At 45.8% G+C, this 17,821-nt stretch overlaps 1 protein-coding gene across 3 annotated transcripts in view; it reads left to right on the top strand.

Annotated features, from left to right (window-relative positions):
- Window positions 1-17,821, top strand: part of dmd (dystrophin) — a 105,753-nt gene that overhangs the window by 56,464 nt on the left and 31,468 nt on the right. For 2 of the 3 annotated variants that reach the window (XM_068719286.1, XM_068719287.1), the window contains exons 42-60: window positions 3,272-3,394; window positions 3,662-3,834; window positions 3,918-4,053; window positions 5,194-5,369; window positions 5,622-5,769; window positions 6,263-6,388; window positions 6,631-6,780; window positions 6,894-6,992; window positions 7,099-7,198; window positions 7,477-7,646; window positions 7,774-7,891; window positions 8,178-8,389; window positions 8,548-8,702; window positions 8,934-9,123; window positions 11,867-12,039; window positions 12,134-12,290; window positions 13,830-13,941; window positions 14,687-14,958; window positions 15,381-15,527. In XM_068719286.1, coding sequence (XP_068575387.1) covers window positions 3,272-3,394; window positions 3,662-3,834; window positions 3,918-4,053; window positions 5,194-5,369; window positions 5,622-5,769; window positions 6,263-6,388; window positions 6,631-6,780; window positions 6,894-6,992; window positions 7,099-7,198; window positions 7,477-7,646; window positions 7,774-7,891; window positions 8,178-8,389; window positions 8,548-8,702; window positions 8,934-9,123; window positions 11,867-12,039; window positions 12,134-12,290; window positions 13,830-13,941; window positions 14,687-14,958; window positions 15,381-15,527 — 2,937 coding nt within the window. Of the gene's footprint in view, window positions 1-3,271; window positions 3,395-3,661; window positions 3,835-3,917; window positions 4,054-5,193; window positions 5,370-5,621; window positions 5,770-6,262; window positions 6,389-6,630; window positions 6,781-6,893; window positions 6,993-7,098; window positions 7,199-7,476; window positions 7,647-7,773; window positions 7,892-8,177; window positions 8,390-8,547; window positions 8,703-8,933; window positions 9,124-11,866; window positions 12,040-12,133; window positions 12,291-13,829; window positions 13,942-14,686; window positions 14,959-15,380; window positions 15,528-16,951; window positions 17,015-17,821 lie in introns of all 3 variants that reach the window. The other variant, XM_068719285.1, reaches the window with a different exon arrangement.

Genomic DNA, 17,821 nt, shown 5'->3' on the forward strand with positions numbered 1-17,821 from the left:
GCCCAGTTTACAATTACTTCTAGAATAACAAATAACTTTAGTTTGTCAAGATATTTTTTCTAACTTTTTTTTTTGTCACGAGTACTTTAACGAAAAAGCGACGCCATTGTTTTTCTGAGCTTTCCCACCGTGAATAAAGGCATCGACCAATCATGTCTAGTCCCGCCTACATTTATATCATCTCTAAAGCTCCCTAGTCCAAACCTAGATGGCAAACTTTATTAGTCCTTCCACCTTGACAAAGGCAGCGCATACCAGAACCACTCCTACTGTTCTTACCTTTCACAATAAAAGCCTTATATAGACATATCATATTCTTCGGTTTCGCAATTTTGTGCCATTTATTCGTAGCCCCCACAATGTGTAAAGGTTTATGCTTCAACTAACAAGTTGTATTTTGATGTATTTTACAATTTCATCTCTGAGCTGAGTACAGGCTAATGATAATACCAACACCTGTCGACCCATTTTGGGGAAAACACCTCAGATCTACTCGTGTAACTCGGCAGGAAATTAAGTGTATATCACGCAATGTAGGGAAGTACACTGAGATAAAGTCAGTTAATGAAGACATTTCTCTATATTCATCTGTATCAATAAATGTCTTATATATGGCTTATTTGGTGTTATTCTATAGTTTTCTGATTGTCAACAAATCCCATGAAAAGACCAATATCTCCAGACTTAACCTTCAAGATAATATGAAGCTCATTTGAGTAATATTCAGTAATGTCACTTCAAAGAAGTCACTTTAAATCTAAATCAGAACTAGAGTGTTCCCTTTCAAAATACAATTTGAGTTACCTTTTTTTTTTTTTTTTTTTTGCATCTTCTCATTTACATGTCTTAATGTGGTCATGTGAAGCACGGTCACATGTCCAAATCTCATTGGTTGCTCTGTCTGGCTCTGTGTCACCGCATGCTCCCCCGCACCCACACACACACACACACACACACACACACACACACACACACACACACACACACACACACACACACACACACCACACCACACCACACCACTCGGCCTGCCAACCAATCACATTACACCCTCACAGTTCCCTGATCTGCCGACCACTGAAGATGTACGTATCCTGTCAACCAATCACGTGACTCAAACACTTCCACCACATGGTGTCACCTTGGACAAATGCACATCTGAACTGTCCGATTTTTAGATTTCTTCAGGCGCACTGAGAGGAATCAGAAGCACACATTTCATTAATGTACCAAGAGACCACGGACTGAGCTCAGTCTGTCTCAGTGCTGCTGTGCTTCAGTGTTGTACAGTAGGGCCTCTGAGCTGCTCCACTCTTAACTGTTTAGCCACTTCGGCACAGTGATTAAGAACTCTTGAGCAGTAATGGGTGCACTTACACCCCCATACTCTCCAGCACCCGAAATAGGGCTGAGCAGCAGCACTTAGTACAATGATTTTTTTATGAAAACAAATACAGTAAAGATGTGTATTCAGTCCAAGTGATGTAGCAGACGGAGAAGAGTTCACTAGATCATGAGAGTGAGAGCCATTTAGAGCTTAAACATGCTGGTGTGCAGAAACTGAATTCACCAATTCAAATTCTTTGTGTCTTGAAGAGCAATTCAAAGACAGACCACATGTTGCTTTAAAGCTCTTCCTCTCATCAGCTCGATCTGCTCTCATGTCTCAATAATCACAAACACGCGTCTAAAAAGGCTCCAAATTAAACATGCAGTGTGTGAACAGGTGGGTCCGTGTGTGTGTGTGTGTGTGTGTGTGTGTGTGTGTGCGCACTGAGAGCAGGTTTGGGCCTTTACTATAAATGTGATTCATTAGATGACGGATAACGTAGGAGTCTGTCACACTGGGTTAAATGGATTAGTTGCAAACATAGAAATCAAATATGTTTTTTTAACACTCATGTGCAACTAGAATACTTTTTTTTAAAATTCAGTCATGGCCACAATATTTCCCTAAGACCTTAAAGGATGAGTTCACATATATATAATAATATTCATTTGCAAAGGAATAAGTAACGAGCCAGATGAATGATGTTTCAGGACATTCCTACATATGTGAAGCCATCCTTTAACCAGTTAACGAGCAGCAGTTTAGCTCTGGAGCTTGTGATCATAACATGACCTTAGCCCAGTTTGGATTTGTAGTAATAGTTCATAGAATAGTTTGCATGTTCAATTTCTATTTTGTGAAGATCAGCACCACTGAATATGAAGCCGCAGCCCCTGAGCTCAATTTAGCATGAAGACAGGAAGCAGGGGAAAAGGCCAACATAGTGAAGCTTTGTCCCATAGTTCAAAAAATGACATCATGGCAGACAAAACCTCAAAATAACATGTAGGCCATTTGTTAAATCCAAACAAAAAACAAAGTTGTGGTAAGCTAAGCTAAGCGGTTGCGTGCTCTAGCATGAGACACAGTGCAGATTAATGACGGGTTTGAGTAGGAATCTTCCATGAAACAATCTGAGGGCTTCATTTGTCAAAGCTTCTAGTTCATCATCTAAAAATGTATCTACAACAAGTAATGTGTACAGGTATAAATTATACTTCAGTTCATATTAAATGTATGTCTTCTATGGATCTGATTTGTACGGAAGCCCTGAGAGGAAAGTGAGGAAAACCGTTCTGGTGATCCATATTCTCAGTCTGATCTGATTTGTTTTCTCTCATGTGTTCACGACTAAAGAACTGGTTACAGAAATAGGTTTTCCAGGGATAATCCGTCTGTTCCTGTCTGTCTGTTCCCCCACCTGTGACACAGGTGGGGGAAAAAAGGTTTTGCCAAGATAATTACATTAATTAATTAATTTAAATTAAGTTGTTTAACTTAATACTCATTCAAACCACAAGAAGCTGAAGTACAGAAGAAAAAAACATCAAAAGAAGTACCATGGAAAAAAAATTACCAAACAAAATCTGACTTTGAAAATGGATCCTCACTCTCAATTGCCTCTCAGGGCTCCCGTAGATATAGATTTTTTAATATATATTTATGTTTTTTAAATTGCATGGAATTTCAATGGTGAACTCATTTAATAATTGAAGTCCCAGATCGCTTTCTCAACCAGTTGAAAATCAGATTAGTTTCCCCTAAAGCTAGCTTAGATATGTTGTGAACAAGCATTGATATCAAACGTTCTTTATGTGAAATAATAATGTTTTCTTCTTCTGATCTACCTCCCTACGCCTTCCTGTGTGTGTGTGTGTGTGTGTGTGTGTGTGTGTGTGTGTGTGTGTGTGTGTGTGTGTGTGTGTGTGTGTGTCTGTCCAGGACTACATAACAGAGCTGCAGGCATTGCTGCGCTCGGTGTCAGAGACGGACTTCAAGCTGAACTCTCCTGAATACTGGCCTGCAGCGTATTATAACCTGCCTCAGCAAGAGCACTGCCTGAAGGTCAGCCCCACTTTAATGTTTGTGCCTGAGAGCCACAGAGAATATTCCTCAGCTGATAACATGAGCAATCCAGCCGTAGGTAAACATGAAATGGCAAATATACACAGTGTACACGTGGTATACGCCCAAGATGTATACCAGTCTAATATCTGGATGTTCCATATGAAGTTACAGCCAGCTAGCGTAGCTTAGCATAAAGACTGGAAACGGGGGGGGGGGGGAGCCTTTAGCTCTGTCCTGAGGTAACGCAATCCACCCACCACACAGGAGGTGAAGGGGAACATTGACGAGCTGCGAGGCCCAGTGGAGGGAGCGTTGGCCCGCAGGGAGGAGATGGTGTCTGGGGCTCGGCCTCTGGAGGGCCAGAGGATCCAGGAGACCGCCGCCCACCTCAACACCAACTGGGACAAGCTGAACAAGCTCTACCACGACAGGCTGAAGTGAGGAGGGGACGCGAGGGACCGCGTGATTATTGACTCGTTTGGTGCACCAGTTTGAGTGAGAAATCTGTGTGCGTTTGTAGGCGTTGGCAGGATTGCAGCTCCAAGTGGCAGAAGCTGGTTTCGGATCAGAAGGCGATGGAGGAGTGGCTGAATGACGCAGAGAGTGCTGTGGGGCTGGCCGAGAATGAGCCGGCGGGACACAGACAGCGCCTCAGGGTAACGCGCTTTTAACCGCCGACACGGTTTGCACACACATGGCCGATCGCACCCAGAAAGCTGCCGGATGTATTCCAGCCGAGTCATATTTTGTCTCGAGTGTCCGCCGACACTGCTGAAGGGCCCCTGAGCAATGGCACAGGAGTCCAAAAGACACATTCCCTGTTACAGCATGATTAAGTAGCACATGACATGACCTAACAAGAGGTGACATCAAATGTGCCACTGTGATTCATTTATGCTCTATTTGTTGTGAAACATCATATTATCATCTCCTGGTTAAATAACAGTTAAATATACATCAGGACTAATCAATAGCACACACACACACACACACACACACACACACACACACACACACACACACACACTCTCTCACACACGCATGCTTTCACCAAATGCCAGTTGTCAAGAGGAAAAGGCAGTGAGTGTCCAACTGTGCAGTCAGCCTCGATACCAACAAAACACTTTCTATTTTAGGCCTTATGTAACAATATGATGTCATCAAATTTGACATTTCAAACCCCAAAAGCTGAAATTGAAGGATTATGAAAAGCAATTTAACACACGCGTAGAACAACGGGCTTTTACATCACCGAGACCCGGATGAATAATGTATGAGGGGATCATTCTGAGAAGTGTACGAGGCGGTGCTTTCACAGGCGCTTCGATGACTTGACTTTAATTCTCGGTTGCTGTGGTTAAAACTGATGCACTCAGGCGCATATGAAGTATCGCTATATGCGTGTGTGTGTGTGTGTGTGTGTGTGTGTGTGTGTGTTTGCATCATCACACATGCCTACTTCCCTTTGGGCTGCTGTGATCAGCTCAGTGTCCACTTGCACAGACGAGGAAGCAGTGCTCAAGTGACAATCAAGTGCCAACCTGTGTGTGTGTGCGTGTGACAGAAGACCATCTGGTTCCTCAAAACACAAGCTGCTGCCTGAACCGCACCTAATCCTGACCCCCCCCCCATTGTACAAGCACACACTCATTGAATGAATCGGTGTTGATGCATTTACGGGGGCGTCATATTCCCTTTGTGGAGACAAAAGGAAAAATTCAAAAACAATATGTCTAATCATCCACTTTGTGTGTGTGTGTGTGCGTGTGTGCGTGTGTGTGTGTGTGTGTGTGCAGGACCTGACGGAGGCCATACCTCTCCAGGAAGTGGTGTTGTCCAGAGTAAACTCAGCAGGAGAGGACATCAGCCAGTTGAGCACGCCGGACGACGCCTCGCGCCTCCGAACGCAACTTAAATTACTCAGCGCTCGCTGGACTAACGTCTGCCAGCAGCTCAACGAGCGCAAGAGGAGGTGTGTGTGTGTGTGTGTGTGTGTGTGTGTGTGTGTGTGTGTGTGTGTGTGTCTCTCTGTCATGTTGCTGTTCATGAATAACCAATGTTTGCTTCACTTTCAAATGTCCCTGAAAGTACATTTTAATGGAATATTCTGTGTTGGCACATTGGTACTCTCCCATGACAGCCACCTATAGCTCACATTGGCCTGGATCTCACCCTCCCTTTTTTCTTCTCCTGCTGCTGCTGCTGCCGCTCTCGACTCCTGCAGGTCTGCCGAGGCGCGCACGGCGACCGCCGATCTGCAGGAGAACATGGGCTCCATGCTGGGCTGGCTGGACAAGGCGGAGGGCGTCCTGGCCATCCCTCTGCAGCCCGCCGAGCCACAGCACATCAGAGACACTCTGGGCAAAGTCCAGGTATCAAGAGACACAACACAGCAGTCGTGTGTGTGTGTGTGTGTGTGTGTGTGTGTGTGTGTGTGTGTGTGTGTGTGTGTGTGTGTGTGTGTGTGTGTGTGTGTACATGCGTGGGTGTGTGTTGATCAGTGTAATTTAATTTAGCTGCTATCATAGTGTAAATGTGTGTTGATTCAATTTAGACGGTATTATGTTTTCCAATGACTTTCTATAATGTTTCATTCTGAAATCCAACCTCGAAAACACGTTATTGTTAGTGTGTGTGTGTGTGTGTGTGTGTGTGTGTGTGTGTGTGTGTGTGTGTGTGTGTGGTGGTGTGTGTGTGTGTGTGTGGGTGTATTTGCTTTTGTTAGTTAAGATAATTAGGTTGAAAGAGCTTGTGTCCTACATTGAGCTGCTGCAATTATTTCTTATTAAATTCAGCGTGTATGACTGTGTGTGTGTGTGTGTGTGTGTGTGTGTGTGTGTGTGTGTGTGTGTGTGTGTGTGTCAGCCACATGTGGAGGAGCTTCCTGCCAAGAGGGCGGCGATGGAGGATCTGAACTCCAGACACCAGCTGATAACACTTCCTGCTGAGAGACAGAAAGACATCAAGATCATCAACGCTCGCTGGGCTCAGGTTAGCGGCAACCACTGTGAACACTGCGGATAACAGTACGCCAGCGTTCTTTTTGAATATTCATCTTTTCTCATCAGTGCAATACAGAAACCCTGAGAGTCAAGTGATCAAAACAAATCTGGTTATCCACGTCTTATCTAAATGGTTTATGTCTGAAGAACAAGTGAATACCAGGATAACCTTTCCAAGGTCCTTCATTTAAAGATGTTTACCGTAATAAATCACAGCCTCTCCTTGTTTAGGCGTCCAAGGCTCTGCCTGAGCGTCAGCTGGAGATCGAGGGTCTGCTGAGGGAGCTGGAGAAGTTTCAGGGTCAGCTGGACGGCCTTTCAGCCTGGGCGTCCAGCACCAGGGACAAGCTAGAGCACAGCCCTGAGGAGCCGCCAGCAAGGGTGGGACACACACACACACACACACACACACACACACACACAGCAGTAACGCCCATTTTCAGAAACTAAATTGCGGCCCTTTTAAATAAACCTTTCTCCGTTCATTTCTCCAGCTCATTGAGGAAGTGCAAGCAAAGCAGCCGGAAGTGGAGTTAGTTTTGAAGCGAGCCGACCAGCTGTACAAGGACAGTCCTCACAGCCAACCGGACAAGGTGAGGAATATTACCCACCGGAAGTTTCCATATCAAAATAAAAGCATTTAATTGCATCAGTGCAACTCAATCATCTGTACCTTTGTGTGTGTGTGTGTGGTGACAGATGAAGTACACCAAGCTGAGGGAGGACTGGACTGTGATCCTGGAGCTGATGCGGCAGCATAAGGAGAGGATGGCTGTCCTGCTAGTGGCAAAAAAAGCCAGTAAGACTTAATTTTGATATATATATATATATATATATATATATTTATGTATTTTTTACATACATATATACATATATATGTATATATTATCCTCCCAACAATCAAAACGAGCCTTGGAAGAGTTGATCACAATTACCGCCCCCTGGTGGACACCAGAGAGAATGCAGCTTTAGAGAGACTTCTGTGTTGGCTTCACCCGGCAGGACCGGAGGTTGCCTCCTGCTATAACTGGACATGAATAAGTGGTTTTAAACGTTGCGTGTGTTTGTGTGTCCCAGATGAAAGTCTGGTAGGGAGTTCCCTGCCTGAATCTGCGGCCCTGGCTCAGTTCAACAAATCCTGGGCGGAGCTCACTGATTGGCTGACCATGCTGGATAACATGGTGCAGAACAAGCGCGTGGTGGTGGCTGACCTGGAGGACATCGACGACAACATCAGCGGGCTTAAGGTCAGAACCTCAGAGATCACTGAAGCGATCCGTGTACAAAGCAACGACTCATTTGATCTGCTAAAGTGCACTAATCAATGAGGGAATGAATCAGTAAATTACAGAGATTGATTCTGTTTGTTTTCAGGTGTCTCTGCAGGAGCTGGACCAGCGGCGCCCCCTGCTGGAGCGCCAGGTCACAGCAGCACAGAACCTGAAGAACAAGACCAGCAACCAGGAGACCCGCAACGCTATCACTGAACGCAGTATGTCACACACACACACACACACACACACACACACACACATGCATTATCAGATCGAGCCGTTAGCTTTCCAATGCTAGCTAAAACTGAGGTGGTAACCACTGCCGCCTTCCCGCGTTAAGCTAGCTATCTCGGTAGCTATAAGCTATGATTAACCTTGTTAATTCAAGCTTGTGTGCTATATTGTTATTTACATATATATATATATATATATATATATATATATATATATATATATATATATATATATATGTATTTGCCATTTTCATTCCTTCTGTCATTGCAGTTGACAGGCTTCAGACTCACTGGGAAGACTCCCAGACGAAACTCAACGACAGGACGAAGCAGCTCCGCAACATGCTGCAGGACTCCGCCGATTGGCTGGATGCCAAGAAGGGGGTGGATCACCTCATCAAGCGGGCCAGTGAGAGGATGGAGTCCTGGCAGGAAGTCACGTACACGGTGGAAGCCTTGAAGAAACAAAACGCCGAGCTGAAGGTCGGGCAAAGTGTTTAACACTCTCAGATTTCTTTTTTTTTGTGTGTGTCTAAATTAGCATAGTTGTGACTCATAATTTAGATGCACACATGGTGTTTCCACCTTGCATGTGAGATCATCGCATTTTACAGTTCTTCCCGTTGTCCTTTCCGCCTCAGCTCTTCGCTAAAGAGCTGCAGCAGTGGCAGGGTCAGGTGGACGAAACCAACGCGCTGGCCGACAAACTGCTGACACTGTACGCCAATGACGACACGCACAAGGTAACCCAGGTCAACGACAACATGGTGGCCACCTGGACACACATCAACAGGCGGTAAGAACACTGAAGATAGATAGATATGTAGATAACGCTTCAGGTTTATAACTCCAAGCAACATAACTGAGGCTGTAATTTTGTATTGTTTGTCTGTAACCTCTTTAAGCCACTGGCTTAAATTGGCTAACCAACTTAGCACTTACCTAGTTCAATAAAGTTTTTTAAAATGTAGCAGCATTGACATCGTTCACCTTGGTAGCGTGTATCTCGTCATGTGTGTGTCTCCAGTGTTTCGGACAGAGAGGCGGCTCTGGATGCGGCTCTGAAGTTGCTGCAGCAGTCGTACCTCGACCTGGAGAAGTTCCTCAACTGGCTGACGGAGGCTGAGACCACCTGCAACGTTTTAATAGACGCCACCAACAAAGAGAGGATGCAGGAGCAGCCGGAGGCAGGGAGGAACCTGCTGGCACAGTGGAGGGTAGGACACACTGTTGTGCATTTCATATATTCCTCCAAAGAAAAGGATATCTGTGGTTTACAGAAACTTAGGATGCAATAAAGCTGCATTCTCTCTAGTGTCCATCAGGGGGCGACTCCTCTGGTTGTATAGAAGTCTATGAGAAGATGACTCTACTTCTCTCTTGATTTATTCCCTCAGTAAACATTGTAAACATGAGTTTATGGTCTCAATCTCTAGTTTCAAGTTCCAACTTTAATCAGCGCCATGTTTTGTCGGGTGGGCTCTCTCAGACATTCAGTACATTTTCAGTTTGCGACCGAGGGTTTGAGATCGTCTTCCTTGACTGTCCCGGCTGGCATGACAGGAATGCTGACATAGCAGTATAGAGAGATCTCATTGGCCGGTCGGTGCCTGGCAGACAAATGTAAAAATCCCCCCCCACTGCATTGTGGGTGTTAAAGGGAAGGCTCTGTTCTGAGAGAGAACATATTTTGACCCTCCGCCGTCACCCTGCACCCACACACACTTTCTGGCGGAACGGCGTGTGCACTCACACACACACACACACACACACACACACACATGCATACTGTAGAGGAAACACAAAATGCTGCACACATGCAGCATTTTGGAAATTAATTTTCAGATACACACTTCCTCTCGACGCGCACACACTGTCAGTACAACAGCAGCACTGTATGCAGAGCTGAGATAGTCTTCTGTGTCCAATTATAATGGCGGGCAGCAACGCAGCGTAGCATCCAGGGAGCGCGCACACACACACACACACACACACACACGGGCTATAACACTGAATGCAGATAACGTTTAATTGGAAAATGAGCGCACATATAGTTTATGCACCCTTTCAAGTTCTCCCTGCCTCTCTCCTCCTCCTCCCTCTTTCTCACCCTCTCTGCCGTTCAAACACTGACTCACACCCTCCAACTCTGTCTCCCTTTTCATGGGTAACTAACTCTCCCTCCATCGCTCTCGACTCTCCCTCCCTTCCTCTTCATTTCCAAGTCCCTCTCTTTGTCACACGCATTTAAACAGAGGGCGTGCTTGTGCAGTCACATTGAGTGCTAATCTCGAAGGACTGGAAGAAGCAGAAGATGATGCTGCTTCTTCTTCTTCTTCTCCGCCCTGACGTCTAGTTTTGGGATTCCAGAGTAAAGTTGCGGGGATGCTGCGCAGGAAGGTCTACCGTGTTCAGGTTGGGAAAGAAAATCGAGTGCTGTTCTTTTGCAAATAAGCATTGTAATCCTAAATCGAGGCATTTTATTTGAAGGAGAATGTGTCATCTGTTCCGAAAAGGGTTCGAGATATAAAATCAAGCTAATTCTTAGGTGTAGTAGCTGTAGTACGATACCAGCTGCAGTCCGACAGTGAGACATTCTGCTGTATTCACGCTTTGCTTCTGCAACAGGAACTTTGTAAACTAGAAATCTCACCGTGAGCTGATTCTGAACAAGAAGAAGCATGTAAAAACCCACGGAGGCACATGTCAACAAACAAACACGCCCAAAATTATACAGAAAACAAAAAGAAAAGTTTAAATTTTTTCTCTCCATGTTTGATCAACTGAATCCGCTGTCCTTTTTCGTCATTTTTGTTCCTGAATAACACACTTTTCTTCCACTTTTTCTATTTATTTACCTATTAATCGCACAAAAAACAGGATGTGCAAAGACCTTTAATGACACAGATAGCACCATATAGCTCATAATATCATATCCAAGTATCTGTGTTGTATACCATTTTCTAAAACATTAATATTTGATGGCATTTCCAAAATATATGCAAGTGAATCTGCATCTGGTACTCCACACTAACTCCAGCCTGGTGGAGTCATGTTTAAATATTTATACCTGAACTTGGGTGTAATTTAAAAGAGAATCCATATCCGGGAACTGGTCGGCGTTTGATGTATATTCCACAATCGTCATCTGAAACGTTGCGCCTGATTTACTCTGATTACCATCTTTTATATCTTTGTTTCTATGAGAATGCTTTCTTTACTTCTGACGGCACGGGGGAGTGAGATACGGTTTACAAGCCGTTTTTTTGGGGGGGGGGGGAGCATTTCAAAATCGGAGGTGAAATTCAACGAGCCATGCTCTCAAATTGAAAGAACATGTTCTTGAACGACAACAGGAAAAAAAAACCCCACTTACGGATAAGCCTCTGGGAGAAAGGGGCTTTATTTCTGGGGTGAAAGACATTGAAGTTTAAGTCCATATGAAGGCACAGGGCTGGGATTGACAACCGACGGAGGGAGAGGGCGCTACTCCACTACATCTTTCCATAGATGATAGTTGTTTGCTGCCATATTGATAAGATAATCCTTTATTCGTCCCACGATGGGGCCGTTTGCATTGACATTCTAATGCTCAGGATGTTAAATACAGCTCCTTTTTAAGAGATCCGGTAATGGATCGTCTGTTGGAAAATTGAACACAGGTGGGACTACAGCTGTCGACGTTACCAGCTGATTCCAGGCTGAGTAACACATCATGACATTTCAGCGCAACAAAGGCTTCCATCCACAATGCATTAAGCCCCGCATTATGACTCAATCCGAGTGGTTGCTGCTTTTTAGGGAGTAAATCACTCGCTCAGATCCCGATCCCATTACTGAGCACTCAAGCAGTGAATTCCTGAAAGATGGCTGCTATTACCAAGAAAATAAAGTGTGTGCTCCAACAGAATGCACTGCTCTTGCTTCTTTTCCACTAACTCTTCCTGTGTGTGTCACTAGGACCTCCAGGCTGAGATTGACGGCCACACAGAGCTGTATCACTCCCTGGATGAGAACGGGCAGAGGATCGCGGCCTCGCTGGGGGACTCCGAGGACGGAGCTCTGCTCCAGAGACGTCTGGACAACATGAGCCAGCGCTGGAACGACCTGCGCAACAAGACCCTCAGCATGAGGTGAGGCCCGGGACTCGGCCTTTGTTCTGGACCGCCGTGGAGTAAATGTAAAGCATAAGAGACCAAAAAAAAATACTGTGATTTGTGTTTCAAGGGCCCACCTGGACTCAGAGATGGCCCCGTGGAAGAGGCTCCACATGTCGCTGCAGGAGCTGCTGAACTGGCTTAGGCTTAAAAGTCAACAGCTGGAAAAGGAGCCGCCCGTCGGGGGGGACGTCCCCGCCGTGCAGACGCAGCTGGACACACACCGGGTAGGAGGACACACACATACTATGTGGGACACGGACAATTAGACCGCTTGTCTCTGCAGCATTTTATACTGAAAAATGTGACATTTTTGCTGATTCTGGAGGGTTTTTTTTTCAGAGTTAGAGAAGAAGAGTGTAGCACAGTGTAGGATCACATGGACTTTTGTGTTTATCCCTCCTGAGTTTAGCTCACAGTGTAATGATTGCCAGAAGTCTGCCTGCTAGTTACAGCAAATGTGAATGGGGAACCTGTGGGTTATGTTCCTTCACCTATTTAAAGTAATGTAATCTTATCAGTTGCCAGTATTTATGACACAGGATATAAATAGGATCTGTTATTGTTATTGGTGTAATTGTGTTCACCGGTGTTTTGTATAAATTGTGTCGGGGGGGAAGTGACGCGAGGGAAGATTGTGCGCGCACACTGGAGGAAGCGAGCTCCGTTCACTGGTCTCCGGAAAGCACGGTTTGCCGGCAATTGCTCAGCCAAGGATCCGAAGAGAGCTGTAAGGGATTAACAGGCTGGAGTCTCTGCCGGGAACGGCACCGAGGGCCACATCGGGACGAGCTGTGGTGAGGTAGCGCGGGTTCGGTGGATACAGGGACCGCGGCGTCTCGCCACGCATTCGCCGGTTATTGACTTTTCCTCGGGGATTGTTTTTTGTCAACGGACTATTTTTCATTACTTAAGGAAACTTACAGAACTAATGGGACACGGGGTTTGGGGGGATCGTTTGTGAATGTTTAGTTTATTGTGCCGAAGTACGGCGGGAGCCTCACGGTTATTTTTGGTTGTGTATTTTGTATACCGAGTGAATTTTGAGTTATATTAATATATTGTTTTACATTTACCTGGGTGTATGGTTTCTTTGGTGTCTGGTGTGGTCTATTCGTATAGGGAATAATAGGTTAATAATAATAATACCAGGTTATTCAGGCAGATATAGATTCTATAAACCAACTAATTCAGATCCGCCCCTGCCCTTAATTTTAGCGTTTGTACTTTTCCCTTTTTCGGTTTAGGTAATTAGGTGAATTGTTACAACAGTCCTAATAGAAGGAAACACGTCGAGGAACCTTCAGCTCAGCACCAGTGCAGTAAGCAAGCAACGGAAAGAGCCTGTTTGATACTTTCATAATAAAAGTTTTAATGTCCCCCTGACTAACACGAGGCTCACAATAAATGGAAAGTATTGTCGAAAGGGTTCAAGGAAAACCCATTTTATGTGTAAAACTACACTGAGTCTGCAAAATGGTGAGTTCTCGCAGATATGCATTAGGGAAAAGGCTTTTATTCAAAGCGCTGCATAATAAATCCAGACGCGTTTTAGTTTGAAGGGACGCTTGAATCCAACCGTGTTTGTGCACAGAATACACGCAGAGGTTTACGTCGACTCCTGAGGCTGTTCTATGCATCCTTGAAGCAGAGGTCTTAAGCTCAAATGACCACAATGCTATCTACATAATAAACCCTATGTGTGTGTGTGTGTGTGTGTGTGTGTGTGTGTGTGTGTGTGTGTGTGTGTGTGTGTGTTTGCACAGGGCTTCAGGAGGGACTTGAGAGCTAAAGAGCCGGTTGTGACCAAGGCTCTGGACGATGTGGGAGTCTTTCTGTCGGAGTTGCCCCGGGAGACACCATCACCCGAGCAGAGGGGTAACACAGACGCATGATTCCAAAAAAAAGAATTGATTGCGGACAAGTCTGCATAGAGGATGCTGGGAAATCACACCAAAACAATCTAGATTGATAGATGGCACTACAAGGAAAGGGAACAATGTATATTTTTTAGACTTTGGGATGAACTGTCCATTTAAAGATACATCGATAGGATAGATTAAGAACGTAAGCGCTTTAAGCAATACAAGCTCTTCTGTGGCGTTATTTACATTTGATCATTTACATTTGAACACACACCTTGCACCTGCGCACACACACAGATTTCCTGCAGCACTTTGTTCACCATGGCTGCAGCCCGGCTACCAGGCTCGTAGAAAGCAGCTGAACTTTAACTGTGGCCCAAATAAACCCACAGAAAAGAAAGGGTGAACTCCAGCTGCTAACGAGCACTTACTTCCTCATAGGAAGTCGTTTGACCTTAAAACCGGCGGCGGTTGCGGATGCCTAGAAAGCTGCATTGACACAGTGCTTTTGAGAATTTGACATTTTGCTTGCTTTAAATTCATCCGAACCTGCGTCTTCACAAACGGCCTGAGTGGTTTGACATATACATCGCTGCTAATGCTTCATTGTCACAGCTAATGCCTGTGCTTTTGGTCGGCCACATCTTAAACAGAGTTTGAGCTCTGCGCGGTTTGTAAAAGGCCTTTGAAGATACGGATTGCTGCTTTCATTGTCCCCAGATGTTTAATCCGCTGCCTCTTCTTTCCGCAACCCTCAGATATCGGCCCCGAGGAGCGCGCTCAGAATGTCGGGCGAGTCCTGCGCAAAGAAGCCGAGGACGTGATGGCCAAGTGGGACCGGCTCAACGGCGATTCGGCCGACTGGCAGAGGAGGCTGGAGCTGGCTCTGGATCGGCTGATGGAGCTCCAGGAGGCGGAGGACCTGCTGGACGGACAGCTGCGGCAGGCCGAGATGGTGAAGGAGGCGTGGGAACCCGTTGGGGACTCCCTGCTGATCGACTCCCTGCCGGAGCACATCGACAGAGTCAAGGTCAGATTGAAAATGATTTGATAATGATTCATTGGCGTTTAAATGCTCCCACGGCATATTTCAAAACATATGTAACAGTCGCAGGTGTACATTAGAAGAGTAAGCCCACCTTGCATCTATCAACCAGTATAGTTACACTTCATTCATCCTACTTAAGCCTGTCAGTGTTTTCCATACATCAGCAAACATGCAGGAGAAGTGGAGTTTACATGACGGATGCATCTGTTTCTCCCTGTTAGAGGAGTTAAGGTGAGAAACGACTGAAGGGGGGGGGGGCTACTAACAACCAGTCTGTGTTTCCCATCTGTCCTCTCATCACTGCAAACAATGCAGAGCAATACAAACGGCCTGAGAATTCATTTCCAGTGTGTGTGTGTGTGTGTGTGTGTGTGTGTGTGTGTGTGTGTGTGTGTGTGTTCTAGGAGTTCCAGGAAGAGATCGCTCCGATTGAGGACGACGTGATCCACATGAACCAGTTGGCGTCCACTTTCGGTCCGCCCGACATCCAGCTGTCGCCTGGCAACCTGGACCGCATCGACGACCTCAACACGCGCTGGAGGCTGCTCCAGGTACAGACACGCAGACGCGCTACACTTCTACCACCGACTCTTTCCAAAGGCTCCATGCAGAGCCCAGCAGGAGTCCAGTTTTGCAAATCCGCGCCCGTCTGCACCCACAGAGCAATTATTCCCCAGTCTGTGATTAGACACACAGTCGCTCCCTTTAATGCGCTTTATTATTTCACTGTGGTTTAAATTTGGGTTCTCCGTTCTTGAATCACAAATCCAGCTGAGGAAATGTGTCTTGGACCTGTGTGTGTTTATGTGTTACTCTTTGGTAAAGCTGTAATGAAGAGAGAAAACACACACACACACACACACACACACACACACAGCATGTGTGATCAGAGGCAGCACAGGGTGGGCCTCCCATCAGTCTCAATAAAGCCGGTGGCAGCCATGCTGGAAGTCAGACAGTGACTGTTACCGGGGGTGACAGACAGAGCCAATCAGCTGCCAGAGAGGCCAACCGACGCAGAGGAGCCACGGGCGGAGACGGGCGCCGTGGTGACACCGCGGTGACGGGACCAGACGGCCGGTCTCTCTGAAGTTAGCGCCTGACCAGATGTTGGCACACACACACACACACACACACACACACACACACACACACACACACCTACACACACACATTGTCTTGAAGTGAAGGTGAGAACATCAGTGTAGTCTGTGGAGCTTACTGAAAGAAATACTTCAAAAAGTGTTTTCTTCAAGAGTTGAAGATAACACAGAGTGAGTAATTGATACGAATGATCATTTTCAAAAGCGCGCTTGATTCAAAAGAAACGTGAGAAATGACCTTTATTCTCTAACGAGGAACAACGGCGAAGGATTCTCACTTTCATCAGCGGCTTCGTAAACACAGCCGTTGGTCAGAGACGGCGAGATACTCGTTTCCACGCGCGTGAGCTGATCTAAAAAGGATGAGAAAGGAATTTTAAAGTGTTTAATTTGGAATGAAAAGGGGATTTGACTGCCAGTTTTTTCAAAAGTCAGTTTCCATTGCAGGTGGTTCATTGGAAGCGGGATGTTTGCCCAGGAAGTTTGGCATCACTTTTAACAGCAGAGTGACGGATAGAAATCTATGTGTGTGTGTCCAATATGTGTGTGTGCTTTCATGTTTTCTGCTTAAGTAAATGTGGCTTAAATTTGGGGTGCGTGTGTGTGTGTGTGTGTGTGTGTGTGTGTGTGTGTGTGTGTGTGTGTGTGTGTGTGTGTGTGTGTGTGTGTGTGTGTGTGTGTGTGTGTGTGTGTGTGTGTGTGTGTGTGTGTGGTACTTGCACATTCAGGTCACTTTAGTTGGTTCTGTGTGTTCTGTCGTGCCTAAAAGCTAGAAGCTGATTGGTCGGCGTGCGGACATCGTGCACTCTGGGTAATTTCAACAAATTCCTCCTGAACAGTCCCGCTCCTCTTGTTTGTACAACTCTAATTAGGTTACCATGGATACGGGGAAAAGCAACTCAGACAGAAATGGATTGGGTGAGGTGGACTCGAAGGTAATGTCATCGTTTAGTTTCATGTCACATCAAAGCTCCCACCCGTCCCCCAAAAAAAAAAAAAAAAGGGCCGGTCATCACTGTCATATCTTCATTATCTTCACCCGTTCCATACCAACAGTATCTCATCATGGCCGACTTATTTGGGGTGTGGATGAACGGTCAGCTGGTTCATCAGCTGTCCACTGAGGCTGGGTAATAATAACCCATCTCAGTCCCTCAGCCTCAGGACTTCTATCAAAGGAAGTTGAGCGTTCAATGATTCACCTTTTTCTTTTTTTTTCTTTTTTTTTTACCTCCTGGAACAAGAATCAGCGGCTAATCAGTGTCTGGCAAAGGTCTGCATGCCGGCCGGAGCTGCATGCGTTGCCCGGGAACATTAGATCATCGAACGCGGTGTCAGGAAGCGTCAGCGATGACAACACGCAGCGGCTCCTCCGGGGACGGTCAGGATGCAGCGAAGCTGTCAAGTGTTGAAATCACGCCTGCAAGCATCGGATGTCTTTTTATGTGAATTACACATCAGATTCGAAAGGCCTAATGAGGAATGATAGAGATACATCTCTCTATCAGATGTTATGTCTAATTATCTGCACAGCTTAAGTTACGTAACAAACTAGCGGACTTATTTAAACGCACACCAGAATCTTTTGCTTTCCGGAAACCGAACCAGGAAGTTGTGGTTTTGCCGCTTCGACCTGAACGACTGCTCCTCTGCAATCGTTGTGCAAACAACAAAGAACTTGGAGCAGTAGTTCAAACCAACATCGGTGTCAGCGTGGCCGCCGAACTGCGGATGTGATTTCT

This window comes from Cebidichthys violaceus, unplaced genomic scaffold (assembly GCF_023349555.1).
Source record: "Cebidichthys violaceus isolate CVI_PGR_0920_01 unplaced genomic scaffold, fCebVio1.0.p SCAF_24, whole genome shotgun sequence".
In the NCBI taxonomy this organism is placed as follows: domain Eukaryota; kingdom Metazoa; phylum Chordata; class Actinopteri; order Perciformes; family Stichaeidae; genus Cebidichthys; species Cebidichthys violaceus.